Source organism: Heloderma suspectum, chromosome 9 (assembly GCF_057233095.1).
Source record: "Heloderma suspectum isolate Gila_16-S chromosome 9, 16-S_ref, whole genome shotgun sequence".
In the NCBI taxonomy this organism is placed as follows: Eukaryota; Metazoa; Chordata; class Lepidosauria; order Squamata; family Helodermatidae; genus Heloderma; species Heloderma suspectum.
In genome coordinates this window covers 26,540,256-26,555,560 of record NC_139466.1, presented here as the reverse complement: position 1 = coordinate 26,555,560, position 15,305 = coordinate 26,540,256, and the positions used below count along the sequence as shown (strand labels likewise).

At 50.0% G+C, this 15,305-nt stretch overlaps 1 protein-coding gene across 1 annotated transcript in view; it reads right to left on the bottom strand.

The window, feature by feature from the left end:
• NHSL2 (NHS like 2) overlaps nt 1-14,890 on the bottom strand; it is a 131,975-nt gene extending 117,085 nt beyond the window's left edge. The window contains exon 1 of the mRNA XM_084813946.1: nt 14,611-14,890. Within this exon, the coding sequence (XP_084670072.1) occupies nt 14,611-14,890 (280 nt within the window). The remainder of the gene's footprint in view (nt 1-14,610) is intronic.
• Nucleotides 14,891-15,305: the final 415 nt, after the last annotated feature.

Below are 15,305 nucleotides of genomic sequence, written 5' to 3'. Positions count from 1 at the left end.
AGAACACGAAGGACCGGCCAGTGCTACAGACCACCCTTTTCTGCTGCTATGCAACACATGGAAGTAGTCTGTTTTCAGAGGCTGAAGAGGATTCTCTCTCAATCTTGGATAAAGGAAGAGGCCAGCACAGGCAGGGTCAGAAAAAGCCTCATTCTAAACTGTTGGTCCAGTTCCACCCCTGTACTGTATTTTCTGAAGGATTCATGCCTGGGTCTGCTTATTTTCCTCTTCCATTGCTCCTTCTCGATCATCCCAGAGTGCAGGACATGGAATAATGGGCTCAAGTTACAGGAAGCCAGATTCTGGCTGAACATCAGGAAAAACTTCCTGACTGTTAGAGCAATATGACAATGGAACCAATTACCGAGGGAGGTGGTGGGCTCTCCCACACTGGAGGCCTTCAAGATGAGGCTGGACAGCCACTTGTCAGGGATGCTCTGACTCGGATTCCTGCATTGAGCAGGGGGTTGGACTCGATGGCCTTGTAGGCCCCTTCCAACCCTACTATTCTATGATTCTATGATTCCTCCCCCCCCCCCCTTTTGGGATCATGATTGAAAGCCTGTAAGCAGGGACTGTTTTGCTTTCTTGATCTTTATACAGAGCTTAGAAGACTTTAAGCATGAAAGAACAAACAAACAAACAAACAAACGAAACAACCATCTGTACTAAAGGGACTGAATGAAACACAATGGTTGTATCCTGCACCACTAATAGTTGTGTACAAATGGAAATTTTCTCAAGCATAGATTGTGGTGTCTCAGTGCTGCAGGGGTGAGAAAAGCTGCATATCCAGAAATTTCCTCTTCTGTGCAAACTGTTGGAAATACACAGCTATGTCCTCTGCTGCATGTGGGTCATAGATGAATCTGCCTTCTACTGAGTCTGGCCTCTGGTCCATCTAAGAACATAAGAAGAGCCCTGCTGGATCAGACCAAGGGCCCACCTCGTCCAGCATTCTGTTCACACAGTGGCCAACCAGCTTCCCATGGGAAACAGAGAAGTAGGACTTAAGTGCAACAGCACCTTCCTGCCCATGTTCCCCAGCATACTGCCTCTGATACTGGAGGTAGCATATAGCCATCGTGGCTAGTAGCCATATCGATAGCCTTCTCCTCCATGAATTTGTCTAATCCCCTTTTAAAGCCATCCAGGCTGGTGGCCATCATCAGTTCATCTGTAGTATAGAATTCCAGAGTTTAATTATGCACTCTGTGAAGAAGTCTTTCCTTTAATTTGCCCCCAATCTCCCACCAATCAGCTTCATAGGATGACCCCATTGGGTTCTAGTATTATGAGAGAGGGAGAAAAATGTCTCCCTTTCCTTTTACTAGCCCAGTATCATCCTCTACACTGACTGACAGCATCTCTCCCAGGTTCCAGGCAGAAGTCCCTTTCCCAACCCTGCTACTGAGATCCTTTTTACTTTTCTTTAAGTGGAAGGGATTGAACCTGGCAGGGCAGGACCTGGGCCAAATGGTGCCAAGACAAGGAGCCTTTCCAGCACCTCCTCCATTTCTACTCAAAAGTTGAACACCTTGGGGTTCCCCCTGCCGCCTTTCATAGCTCAGTTTACAACCTGATTCCACAATTTATATGCAAGATTTATCCCTGCTGTGTACGAGAAGAAATGTGCATGCATGGGATCTAATCCCAATCATGTGCGCTGTTTGTTGAGTGGGCACCACTGCTGTAAATTTCCCCCGCAAATGAGGAGGAGGAAGAAGAAAGTTGGCTGGCTGTTCAGGACGGTGCTGCCAAGTTTACAAGTCAAGACGATCTGTTGATATTATTTGGTTTTGGCTTGAGTGGAGAGTTGAGCAGAGAGCCTGCGAAAGCTGCCCCACACCCAAAGCCTGGTGCCCCGGGGTCACCACCCCACTGACATCGGAGCCACCAGCCTCCACTGGTGGTTGCTGGATTGTCTGCCCCTAAATCAAGCCCTGGAACCATCTGTCCACTGAGCTGCAGCCTTGCCCCCCTAAACTCATGACTTCAGCACCCACAGGTTGGATTTCGCAGGCTTCACAACACCCCGGACAGCTGAGCAGAAAGAGGCTACATGATTTAGATCTGAATATACTGATAGCACACGCACCCCTGCACCCCCCCACACACACACACACATGCATCAGAAGTCATAGGTGAGTGCTCCTTCTTTGTGGATTTACCTCTTTTCCATTGGGTCCATCCCTGTCCTAGGCAAGTAGAGCTGTGTACCTCCACGAGACCCCTGCTCCATTCCCCTACAGCCTGAAGCATGGAAGAGGGGCTGCCCAGCACTCGCTGGGAGACAAGGAAAGCCGTGGGGGTGGCGAAACAGGAGGGCTGGGGGAGGTGGCTGCCAGAGGAAAACTTGCTGCTTCCCAGCCACCCACACAGAGAGGGAAGGAAAAAAAGCAGGTGGGAAGATGGATTTGCCAAGGAGGTCAGATGGAGCCAGGCCCACCCACCCACCTCTGCCTGGTGGCGTAGTATGCAAGGGGAGATCTGCATGTCAGGAAACTTCAAGAGATCCCAAATGTCTATTCCGAAGTCTGTCTTAGGGTAATAACTTTATTAGGCCAACTTGAAGGTCAAAAAAAACATGCAAGCTTCCAGGATCTCCAGATCTGCACCAAGCAAGATGTTACAAAGAAATGGTTGGGGTGGGGAGAAGAGAGGAGGCTGATTGATGCTGAAGTCATGAAGCTTGCATGGTCAGTCTTAAGATGCAACGCAGGAGGCGGTTGCAGATCTGGGACCATAGCTCAGTGGGACAGAGCACATGCTTTGCATGCAGAAGGTCCCAGGTTCGATCCCCGGCATCTCCAGGTAAGGTGAGGGAAGATTCCTGCCTGAAACCCTGAAGAGCCGCTGCTAGTCAGTGTGGACAATACTGGGCTAGATGGACCCATGGTCTGACTCAGCATAAGGCAGCTTCCTATGTTCCTATGTGCAGCCTGAACCCATCACAACACCTGGCAGAGCAGCGGTGTTGAACCTCCAGCCTGCAAGCCAAATCCGGCCTGCAAAGGATCCCAATTCGGCCCTCTGGGGCTCCCCAGATGCCCCCCCCAATTTGCTGGTACTTTTGGCAGTTTGGCCCCACCCTCTTTGCCTTTGGCTCCACCCACCACTGGAATGTGGCCCCTGAGAGCTTCTCCACAATGGAATGCGGCCTGAAAGAGGTTCCACACCCTACAGAGGACCTGTAGCTCAGTGTGATAAAGCACCTGCTTTGCGTGCAGGAGGTCCCAGGTTTGATCTCCAGCTTCTCCTGGTAGGGCGAGGAAAGAATGCTGCCTGAAACCCTGGAGAGCCGCTGCCAGTCAGTGTCCACAATACTGGGCTAGACGGGCTAATGGTCCTGACTCAGTGTGAGGCAGCTTCCAGTGTTCCTGTGTTCCACTTAATTAGAGCCTAATTTGAAAGTCTGCAACCTCCTCCCACATTTCAGCTTAAGTCTCTGGCTGTGCAGCCTTACGTTGCTGTTTGTTGTCCTTCTTTGGGCATGACCATATCGGCAACTTTAGACATCTCGGTGACATAACAAGCTTTATTTAAATGCTGGAATTTGGTGTGTTGGGGACGGTGGTGGATTTGCCACTAATTTCCTGCAGGTTCTTCCACCGCAGTTAGTATATTTGAAATGAATGCATAGAAGTGTCCCCCTAACAATCCTAGCAACTTAACCAGATCCTCAGGGCAGATTATATGTGGGCTCATTAAAATAATTTTCACATGCATGAGGACAGCCACACACCCTCACTTGGGCTTACTTCTATAGCCTCAGGAGGTATCTCATAATAGGCACCTGATGAAATAAAGCTTAGGGTGCAGTTCTTCCTTACATTTCAAATGGCGGAGGGTTTTTTTTCCCCCTTCCCCATGAGGGCTAGAAACTTTTTCTTAAAAGCAAAGCTGACATTCGATTGATTTGCGCTGTGTGCGGAGGGGCATACGTGTGCTTGAGTGGCAGAGAAGTGTGTAGCATCCCATCAGACAAGGTCAACATTTTCAGGGACCGCCACCAAGCCCTCTCAGATTACATCACTGTTTACGCCAAAGCGCCTGGAAGGCCAGAGAAAGAAGGCAGCGGCTGCGCAATGCAGGCATGTGACCTTCAACCCAAAGCAAAAAGTGACCCACTAGAGGCCCTTCCCTGCAGGGGCAAGTAACCCCACGCACGGAGGGCTCAGAACCCTGCCTCAGCTGCCTCAGCGCCAAAGCACGCTTCCTCTCTGCCAAAACCTACACCCTGGGCTGCCCGTTGGAGCCGAGCCTACAATCTGGAAGTCATTTCCCTGCTCGGTGCAGCTTGGAAGCCAGCGGGGCATCCGGCCCCTCTAGTTCCACTTGGATGGAGGCTGCTTCACGACTGGACTCTTGTTTTCCCACTTGGCTTTAACGTCCCGATGCCCACCCCACCCCCCGGCTTTGGCACCAACTCCACCCGCGTGCTCCTCCAGGATGATCAGCTTTTGCCAAAGAGCCTGCAGAAGGAGCCCCATAAAACCTGCGGAGAACGTGGAGCCTCAAGATAACCGAGCTCGTGCTAGCTGCTTCCAGGAAGATTTCGGGAAGACCTCAGGGGTGCAGCTAGGGCTCCAGAAGCAAAGAGCAAAGCTTTGTCTGGCAAAGAGCTTTGCATTGCTATACAGCAGGTTTAGGCACCCTGGCACCCTCCTGAGGTTTCAGACTATTAGTCTCATCAGCCTCAAGCCCAACCAGTGGTCAGGGATAATGGGAGCTGCACTCCAAAGAACCTGGAGTGCACCGGATTGCCTACCCCTGCTACAAAATCTAGCAAGACGGTGCTTGGATCTTTCACCCAGCTTTGCAGAACCTGAGATGCTGCTGGATCAAAGCAGAGTGCTTGGCAAGACCCACACCAGCCGCGATCTGGCACACGGAGCTTTGCTGAGCTGAGCTCCTCAGTAGTTTGGATCTCAAGGCTTTGCAGGCAGGCCTTGTGGGAGAGAACTCAAATCAGGCCGTACGATTAGCCTTTAAAGTCTCCCAAGTGCCTTCATGCTTTCACCATTAGCACGGCCTCATAATTTGCCTCGCACATAAGCCATCTTCCACTGGAAAATGTCTTCCTTCAGGCTGCATACCCACCTGCCCACCAGGTTTGGGAACTGCAGCTGATCCCCCCCCACCCCGCCCCCACCCCTTGCTCCTTCCAAGCCTGCAAGGTCAGAATTTTGCAGCAAAACAACAAGAGTAAACAGTTTATTCCTAACAGGCCGGGATAGGCTCTGCTCCCAGAAACTGTTCCAAATCCAACGCTGGGAGCAAAGAGTGGAGGTTAAATTGTTCAGAGTTAGCTGTTCATTTTGGCAGCAGTGAGGGAAGGGGGTGGGTGGGGAAGAAGTATCTCTTCTTTGGCCAAACACTATTTTGGATACAGTGGGAGTCTTCTTCTGCAGATGGGATGTGCATTATAATATCAATGTATCCCATCCCCTAACAGGAGTGATCCTGTTCAGGGCTCCAGCCAGCTCTGAACAAAATCCATGTAGCACTGTATTCAAGCCTTGCAGGGGTGGAGGTTTTTGGAGTGGTGGTGCAGGTGGGGGGAAACTTGAGCATTTTATAACTACAAATCGGGGAAAGGGGGATCTGGAGTGGGTGGGGAACTCCCTCCAACAGATGCTGTTGGCGTCCAACTCTCATTAGCCCCTTTTAGCATAGCCAATGGGCATTTTAGTACAACATCTGGAGGGCCAGTTTCCCCACCCCTGGCCTGGAGAGTGGGCAAGGGAGAAGGTGTTCTTTTTCCTATCCTTTCTTTCTGAAACATCCCTTTTTGGAGCAGGAACAGGATTTTTGTTACTTCATGGCATGCATCTCCCCAACCCTAATCCCCACCCCTTCCAAGAGATGTACTGACCCAGTTTGCACATAACAGCAGCAAATGGTAGGTTAATTAACCTATGATTTACTGTGGTGCATGCTGCTGTCTCTTTAAATATGCAGCCTCCAATCAAATCCCCTAGGGAGATTCCCAAATTCACCCTGACACCATGTGACCCTGTCTGAGAAAACCTGGGCTGCTACTTTTAAAACCACCTTCACACACACCTCGCACCCTCTCCAGCTGAAAAGCAAGCCAAATGTTCTCCAGAACAAAGATCCACACGAGGTATGCTGCGGTCATCCAGGGTGGCAGCACCAAATGTTCTGCTCTGACTCAACATTTGCAAGGAGAAAGAATTTTTTTTTTTTAAAGACAGTGTAATCCACCAAGTCAGCTCTTTTTTGGCTTTGCAACCTCCTGCCTTCGCCAAGGCCTTTCAGGAGCGGGAGAGCGCCTTTCTGTTACAATGTCTTCATGATTCCAGCCTTCAGGAGGGGCAAGCCATTCTTCTGACAAGGTCCCTTGTCCCCTGCAAGTCTCCAGTTCAAAGCCAGGCGCCCTCTTTCTCATGGAACGTCAAGGGCAGAACCATACGTCTGTCAAGCAAAGAAAGTAGTTGCAGCTTCTCAAAGGAATCACTCTTCTTTGGCATCCCCAAAGTAGCACAAACTCAGCCTTGCTCGTATTTTATCTGTGTGCCAGGGTTGGGGTGGAGACCAGGGCTGGCTCCAAGCCTGAGGGTAGGGTGGCCACTTATGCCTACGGATGCTGGAGAAATCTGAGACAGACTAAAATGAGTTTACCCCTTGGGTAAAATCCAACCTAAGTCCTACTTAGAGTAGACCCATTGAAATGAATGGGACAAGTTAGCCACAACTAACTGAAGTCCCTTTCATTTCAATGGGTTTACTCTAAGTAGGGCATATGTTGGATTTTACCCCTTGAGTAGGAATGTGCGAACCCACCCCCATCCAGGTTCTCTGGGCCCCTGCCCAGCCCCTGCCCCAGCTCGCCAGTCCCTGGACCACGCTAGAGCCTCTCCTGTGCTCGGCGGTCAGCCAGCACTCATCCCGGCAGCCATGTCGAGCGCCGTGGTCGCCATTTTTGGTATAATAAAATGGCGATTGCAAAAATGCGCATATTTGTGTATGCACAAAAATGCACATTTTTGCAAATGCACATATTTGTGTATGTGCAAAAAGTATGTTTCTGCAAAAATGTGCCTTTTCGCATGGCAGTTTGCAGAAATATGCATTTTTGCATATGCAAATTTGCAAATTTGCAAAATCTGCATTTTCGCACACATGTAAATATGCACAATTTTGCGATTGCCATTTTGTTTTGCAAAAACTAGCAACCACGGAGCTTGACGAGGCCGCCGGGGTGAGCGCAGGCAGGGGGTGAGCGGGGACAGGGGCTTGGCGAGCAGCACTCAGAGATGCAGGCGGGGGGGGGGGGTCCACCAGATTCCCAGACAGCATTGGGCACCTGTGCCATCCCTACCCTCGAGTGCCATTTTCTTCATGGAAACATGGGGTATCAATCGAATGAATGAATAAATAAGACCACCTTATAAGGAGCTGCCTTTCGTCAGGTTAGACTGTGAATTTACACCAGCATTGTCTACTCTGTCCGGTGTCTTTCCCATCACCCGCAACGAGAGACGATTTCAACTGGAGGTGCAAGGGATTGACCCCGGCACTTTCTGCATGCAAAGCAGGGGGCTATCCTGCCAAGCTATTCTCCCTCCTCTAAATATGAAGCAACTTTTGGGCCCCATTATGGGATTCTGAGCTAGTGGCTCACATCAGCGTTTGGAGAGGCTATTTGCCGCTCAGCCCCACTTCCCACAAAGAAAACAGAGAACATCTAGAAACCCAAATTATAGGAGGCAAGCAAAAAAAGTTCATGGAGGGAGGAATGAGATCTTGGGGTTTGGTGAAGCTGAGAGTGTACACAAATAACACCCTCAGCTATAAACTTGGAAGGTGGTGTGTGCATTAAAAAAAAAAAAAGGCCGTGTTCTCAGGATGCCCAAGGATGCTGGATGACTGTTCTGTTTCTAAAATGAGATATACCAGGGCTCAAAATTGTGTGGGATCCCAATTAGAAAGAAGCCCTGTCCCTTAATTCTAAGCATGTATGCCAAGCTGCCATTGCTCAGTCATGTGGGGGAAAGGCACTCTGTACATGCTCAGAGGCACTGTGCTTTTATTTTATGATATTAAACTTCAGATTTGTTCCATTTAAAAAGAGGGGCATGGGTCCAGATGGGAGCAGCAGTGGTGGTTCTGGGAAGCAGGATATCGTTAAAGGAGGAGGGGCGAGACATGGGAATAACAGACAGAGATCAACAGTTCCAGCAAGAAGAAACTATTTCTATTTTTACCGGGCATGATGCCAAAATGGACTTTCATGGAAGAACAAGCATAAAGTTTCCAACTCAAAAACAAACTCTAGATTTTTTGTTTTGTTTTTTGTAAGACTCAGCAGCTCATCAGTAACGATCACGCCAGGGTTTCTTTCCTTTCCACGCAAAAGTCATGATGCTTTACGGGTGAGGACCACTCTACAGGGGGGAGCAGCCCACATTATCTGCCACTTGAGCACGGTGTTCTTGCGGCATAAACCAGCCCTCCCCGACCTGGTGTTCTCCAGTGGTTTCAAACTACAACTCCCATCTCCCCTGACTGATGGGCTGATGGGAGTTGTAATCCAAAACCTCTGGAGGGTACCAGGTTGGGGAAGGCGGGCCATAAACAGATATGACACAGGAGATCCAGGATCCAACCTTCCTGCAAGTATTTTGTTTGATCAGAGCAGCAGCACTGGGGAAGTTCTGTTGCTCTGACTGAAATCAAATCCCCCAACATGACTGCTTTAAAATAACAACAACAACAACAACAACAATAGTAGTAGTAGTAGTAGTAGTAGTTTGTTGGCTTGTTTTTAAACTGGGAGATTCAATTATAGATGTTCTACATCATTCCTGTCTTCGCCTTCAGTGATAGTACCCAAGCTCTGGAAAGCTCCCCAAATAATACTAGAACCCAGGCTCATCCCATGAAGCTGAATGGTGGGAGATTCAGGACAGACAAAAGGAAGGGCTTCTTCACATAGCACATAAGTTAAAACTACAGAATTCACTACCAAAAGATGTCGTGATGGCCCCCAATTTGGATGGCTTTAAAAGGTGATTAGACAAATTCCTGGAGGAGAAGGCTATCAATGGCTACTAGTTCTGATGGCTATGTATTAACTCCAGGACCAGAGGCACTGAGCCTATGTACACCAGTTGCTGGTGAATGTGACCAGGAGGGTGCTACTGCACTCATGTCCTGGCTGTGGGCTCCCATTGTCATCTGGTTGGCCACTGTGGGAATAGAACGCTAGATTAGATGGGCCTTTGGTCTGATCCAGCACTGCTCTCCTTACGTTTGCATATTCTGAATACATCTGGCAGAGTCTCATATTGCTTCATGTTCCTCATGCAAGCCAAGAAATCTCCCCCCCCCTTTTCTTTTTTTAGACAGGTGGTTTTATAATGTTGTTTTACAGATGTTTTGTGCTTATGTTTCTTTTCTTAAAAGCAGAAGAGACTTGTCCATGTTTTACTGTTTCAGTTGTCAGCCAATTGGAGGTATGTTCTTGAAATAGGTAAAAAGGAATTAAGTAAAGAAAGAAATGTGAGCCTGGGCTCAACAGAGATTAACCCCAGAACCTATTTTAAATTCCAAGGCGCAAACCATCTAAAATAATTACAAAGAACTGGTGTCTCTGACCATATACAGAGTGCATTTCTCTCACAACAGAGTACACAGCAGTAGCAGTTTGGATTTTCCAGGCAGCCCTGTGTCTCAGCCCCTCCCTACTGAGAAAGTGGCCATGATCCAGTGAAATACTTGTTGAGTCTCCTGATTTACACAGGAGAGATTTTAGCATATACTTTGTTCTCCCACCACAAGCTAAGGGGCTAAAAAGCGCTTAAGCTTTGGTTGAATCATGCCTTAAGTGCTCTGCAGTGTTTGTATTGTTTTGGGCTGCTTGACATTATTCCCATTTTACAGATGAGTCCTCTCCAGTCCAACTTCCTGTCTCTGCACGGCCGGCTGGGCAGTTTTGCAGTGGGACATAGACACAGTCTCAGGGGAATACGGGGTTCATTGACTTCCATTTCCTGCCGTTTGTTCCCAGCCTCCAGCGGTTTTAAGATTTCAGAACTCCTCCACAGTTTGGCAAGATGGTTCACAAAAGCTGGATCTAAAACTGGGAAGCATTTGCACTCCACCCTGTGGGAACGAAGGAGTGAGCAACCTCCTTCCTGTGTGTTGGATCCAATTCAAAATGGTGTTCTTGCTTTAGATTTCATTTGCGCTCTCCCCTCTAACGCCCTGAATCTGGAAACTCCTGCCCATGAATCATCCCAAGCTTCTTGCATCCCAATATACTACAAAAGCGAAAGGAGGATCCAATTACAATAGGAGACACTTGGCTGCTTACATACACAGGCTCCGTACATCAGCAATGATTTCCCTTCCTTGTTTGTAACAGCAGGGTTTCAATAGCAGATGTAGGCAACCTAGTGTCTTCCAGATGTTTTGGACTGCAATGCCCATCATACCCAGCCAGTATGGCCAATGGGCAGGAATTATGGGAGTTGTAGTCTAAAACATCTGGAGGACACTAGGTTGCTTATTCCTAGTGTAACGTAGTGGTTGGAACAGTAAACTAGGACCAGGGAAATCCAGGCTCAAATTCCACCCCACAAACAAAAATCTCACGGGGTTACATTGTGCCAGTTACCCTCTCTCAGCCCAACCTATTGCACAAGATTGTTGTGAGGGTAAAGGGAAAGGGATAACTATATATGGTGTCCTGAGCTAATTCGGAGGGTGGATAAACATGTTATAACAAATCTTACAGTAGTCGAAGTGTCTCTGAGCGTGTGCAAAATGCTTCTTCCTCATCTTTAAGTAGCCAGACCCCCATGCAACTAGAAAAAGGGAACATGGTTTATAGAACAGAGGCATAGTTTTCAGGTAGAAACCTGTATCCGCTTTTATTTCCCTTTCACAGATGTGGAACTGAGACTGAGAAAGAATGACTCAACCAAAGGCCAGTGAAAGTCCAGGACAGGAGGATCTGAAACCATCCAACTCTCTGTTCAACACTTGCTTTTGGCGCCAATTAAATAGCCAACAATTGAATACATGGATCCAGTGGTTTCCGCAACACTACACTGATTTCATAGAATCATAGAATAGTAGGGCTGGAAGGGGCCTACAAGGCCATCGAGTCCAACCCCCTGCTCAGTGCAGGAATCCAAGTCAAAGCATCCCTGACAGAAGGCTGTCCAGCTTCATCTTGAATGCCTCCAGCGTGGGAGAGCCCCCCACCTCCCAATTTAATTCCTTGTTTAGTATTTTTGGTGGATCATTTATTAACAAAGGATTGGTGCAAGAAGGCTGATCATGACCAAAAATAAGAATGATGTTACAGATACAGAGAAGGACAAATGAGCACTCCGACATCTTTTAAAATAGACTGGGAAATGTTTGTTAGATATTGGAATAATACGAGTCTACGAAAAAATACCTAGATGGAAATTTTAGCATTGCTTTTCTTTACAGGTATGTGATCTCCCAATCTCTCGCTTTCTTTTTGAATTTTTCTTGGATGATTCTGGTTTGAAAGATTTACTTTTTATGAGCACGTTGCAACTTTTTAATACATATATTAACCATTTTATCGAAAGTTAACATTTTCATATGTTTCTGAAAACACTGTTCTGTGTTTGTGATACGTTCTATTAAGCAGTTCCTCGCTCACTTTGGAGTGCTGGTCTTTACACTTAAAAACCCTGAACAGTTTGGCACCATGTTACTAGAGAGCTGTTTACACCCATATGAACCTGCCAGGGCCTTAAGATCAGCCTTAAGAGGCCCTGCGCTCTGCCCTGTCATTGGGAAAGATCAGTTTGGTTGGCAGGTACCAGACAGTGCCAGCTGCAGGCTTCTGAGGGCGCATGGGCAAGATGCCCTCCATGGGTCCCCTCCACCAGTGAGTCTCTCTTCTCACCACCATTGTCACCAGCTGTCCTTGCTCCTCCTTCTCTAGCTCATCATTGCTCCCACTTGCTGGCTTGACAGGCAGAGAGACAGTGAGAAAGGAGGCCGTGGCATCTCCAACTCCTCCTTCTCACCACCTCTGTTGTCTGGGCCAGAGCAAGAGGCAGGCAAACAACCAAGGAGCAACTCCAGTGGGCTTTCGTCAGTGGGGCCCTGCTGGGTTGTGGCCTTCAGCAGGTGCCTCACCATGCCTACCCTCGATGGCAGCCCTGGCACCAGCAGCAGACCCCGTTTGGATGTGGCTCCACACTACTGGAACTCCCTTCCTCAAGATCTTTGCCACACCCTTCCTTGGATATTTTTAAAAAGACACTGAAGGCCTTTTCATTTTGTTTCTTCCCAATTAATTTTATGCTGGCTTGTTTGTGTTAGCTGAAGCTGTTTTGGATTGTCTTGCTGTGTGTGTGTTTTTTATTGTATCGGTTTTAATTTCTCTTTGTAAACTGCCTTGTGCGGACGCTGTCCTAAAAGCAGGGAGAGAAATATTTCAAATGAAGAAATAAATGTCCAGCACTTATGCTTAAGGTCTCACCCAGAAGAAACAGCATCTATAAAAGGCATGTCTAAACATGCATAGGATTGCGCCCTTAATTTGGAGAAATCAAACATAGGTTCGGTTTGGCCACAGAAAGCCCCATGCCTGTGGACATGCCCTGAATCACAGAACAGGCAATTGTCCCAGACATGTTCCTTCAGCTTTGACTGTTCTCAGCCTGCTCTGCAGCATAAATCCACCAGTCACTCCAACGTACTTTTGGCCCAGGCTTCACATACAGGAGGCAAACAGATGGAGCAGATGGCCGAGCAAATGGCCATGGCAGGAGAGCTCGCTGGGCACTGCCGAAACAGTCCAAAAGGCCTGCAGAGTTCAGAGCGGACCTGCTCTCTTGAGAAGAGGCCTTTTGGAAAGTGAAACCTTTGCTGAGAAATCAACCTGAAAACGCAAACTCCGCAGCCCTCTTCTAAAGCCTGCTAGGCAGAAAATCCAATGGGGGGTGGGGAAAAACAGGCCAGAAACCAACCGTTGATTGGGAGAAAGCAGATATCGATGACAAACTGTAAATGATAGAAACCTAGAGTGGGAAGGTTCCTTGAAAGGCATCTAGTCCACCCCCTGCTTGAAGCTACAGCATTCCCACCAGATAGCTGTCCAGGCTCTGCTTGAAAACCTCCAGTGAGGAAGAGCCCACCACCCCTCTAGGCAATGGGTTGCACTGTTGCACTGCTCTTACAATGAAGTTGTTCCCCCTAATGTTCAGCCAAAATCTACCATTCTGCAATCTAACGCCATTAGATCCGACCTGCCCTCTGGGGCAGCAGAGAACAAGTCTTTACCTTCTTCTGCATGACAGCCCTTCATGCTATCATATCTCCTCTTTTCTAGGCTAGATATACAGCAGGAGCAGTTCTTCTCAGCCCAGGCATGGAGATGTGGAGTAATGGAAAACTCTACATTTCCACAGCTGGGGGGCAAGGAGAGGACTGTTTTGTTGAAGCCCCTGGAAATGGAGAAGCCACTTTTTAATTTTAAAAAAATGCCTCTGAGCATGGACAAAGGGTCTTTTCTTCTTCTTCATTGCTAGAGGCCCTCCAGATATTTTGGACTACAGTGCCCAGAATCCTGACCATTAGGCATGCTGGCTGGCACTGACAGAGTCCAAAACATATGGAGGGCACCAGGTTGGGGAAGGCTGCTCTAAAGCACCCAGGCTAGAGACCAGTAGCATAGTGGGCTCTGAGGGATGCAGCACCAGCATTTTTTTTAATCAGCTGGGTTGCTGACATCATCCGCTGCCCCCCTGCCCATCATTCCTTGTTCCCTCTGAGCTTAGATGCAATCTTAACAGTAGTTTAGTGTGCGGGGGGGGGGGGGGAGAATAAATTTTCCCAGCAACAATATATTGCCCCGTGTTGTAATGCCAGGCATTCTGTGAGTTGCTTGCTTTTGCACGGGCTATGAAGAGCTATGAGCTTGACAACAGACCTGCTCCTGGCAGAGATGAGAACTGCTAGAAGTGGTGTATTGAGATGGATTGACACAGCTGCCTGCATTTTGGGCCTCTGGGCTACTGGGCAGGATAGAAAAGTAATTAAATAAATAAAGAACTCCTGCACATCAGAATTGACCATTAGACGACTGATAGAGGCAGTAGGTTCCAGAAAAGCGTGTATCCTGACACCTAACTGACAGATTAACCCCTGCGGTTCCTGAAAGCCAGAAATGAAGCCCCCACTGGGGGCTGGGGGCTCCGACTTTGGTGGGGCTGTGCACCCATTCTGGGTTTCAGCCAGAACAAGCCAGAACTCTACGGGAGCTATCCAAGGTGCTGAGTCCCATCTCCAAAACGGGTTCAGCACCTTGGATAGCTCCCTTAAGAGTTCTGGCTGGTTCTGACCAAAACCCAAAATGGAATCACAGCCCCACGGAAACTGGAGCCACCCGCTCCCACTGGAAGCCCCCCTCCCCCCGTCCGTCCGTCCGGGCTTGCAATGAGGTCTCGAGCCGCGCGGGGCGGCAGCCCCCCCGCCCCCGCGTCCTCGCCCTCGGGCGAACAGCGCGTTCCGGCAGCTCGGCGGGTTCCCACGAGCCCAGCGCCCCGCTGCCCTCGACGGCGGCCGCCGCCGCGCCCCGCTTACCTGGCTCCGGAGCCGCTCCGGGGCGGAGCCGCCCGCGCACGCGACGGAGGCGTCCTCGCAGGCGGTGGGCGCGGCGGGCGAGCTCCAGCAGGCGGCCCTCGAGGTCGGCGAGCAGCGCCGCCGAGTGGCCGCACAGGTCGGCCAGCTGCCGGAGCAGCGCCAGCGCCGCCAGGCCGCACACGTCGTGGAGCTGGGCCAGCGGCAGCGCCGCCAGGCGGGGCGCGACGGCCGCCGAGGGCAGCAGCCGGCGGGGCTCCACCGTGCGCTTCCAGAAGGGCATCGCCACGCCCGCGCCCCGGAGCCGCCGTCGCTCGGGCGCCGAGCCGCTGGGCTGCGCGCAGGCCGGCCAGCGCCAGGCTGCTGCTGCCGCTGCTCCGGACGGGGCGGGAGTGGCGGAGGGAGAGGGGCTGGCTGGCGTCCGCCCGTCGGGCCTCCGGAGCGCTCTTGCGCCTCCTCGCCTTGTCCGGGGCCTGGAGGCAGAAGGCGAGTTCCCCGCGCGCTGCCTCTCTAGCCTGTCCAACCCAGGAAACGCCTTGTCTCGACGGGGAGCCCCGAGGAGGAGCTGCCGGCGGAGCCCCGAGGGATTAGAAGGGGCGCGCCTCTCCCTCCCTCCCTCTCTTTCGCGCAACCAAAGCAAAAAAGGGGGCTCACACGTCTCCAGTTTCGTTTTGCTGCCCGAGGTCATGTGTATTGCT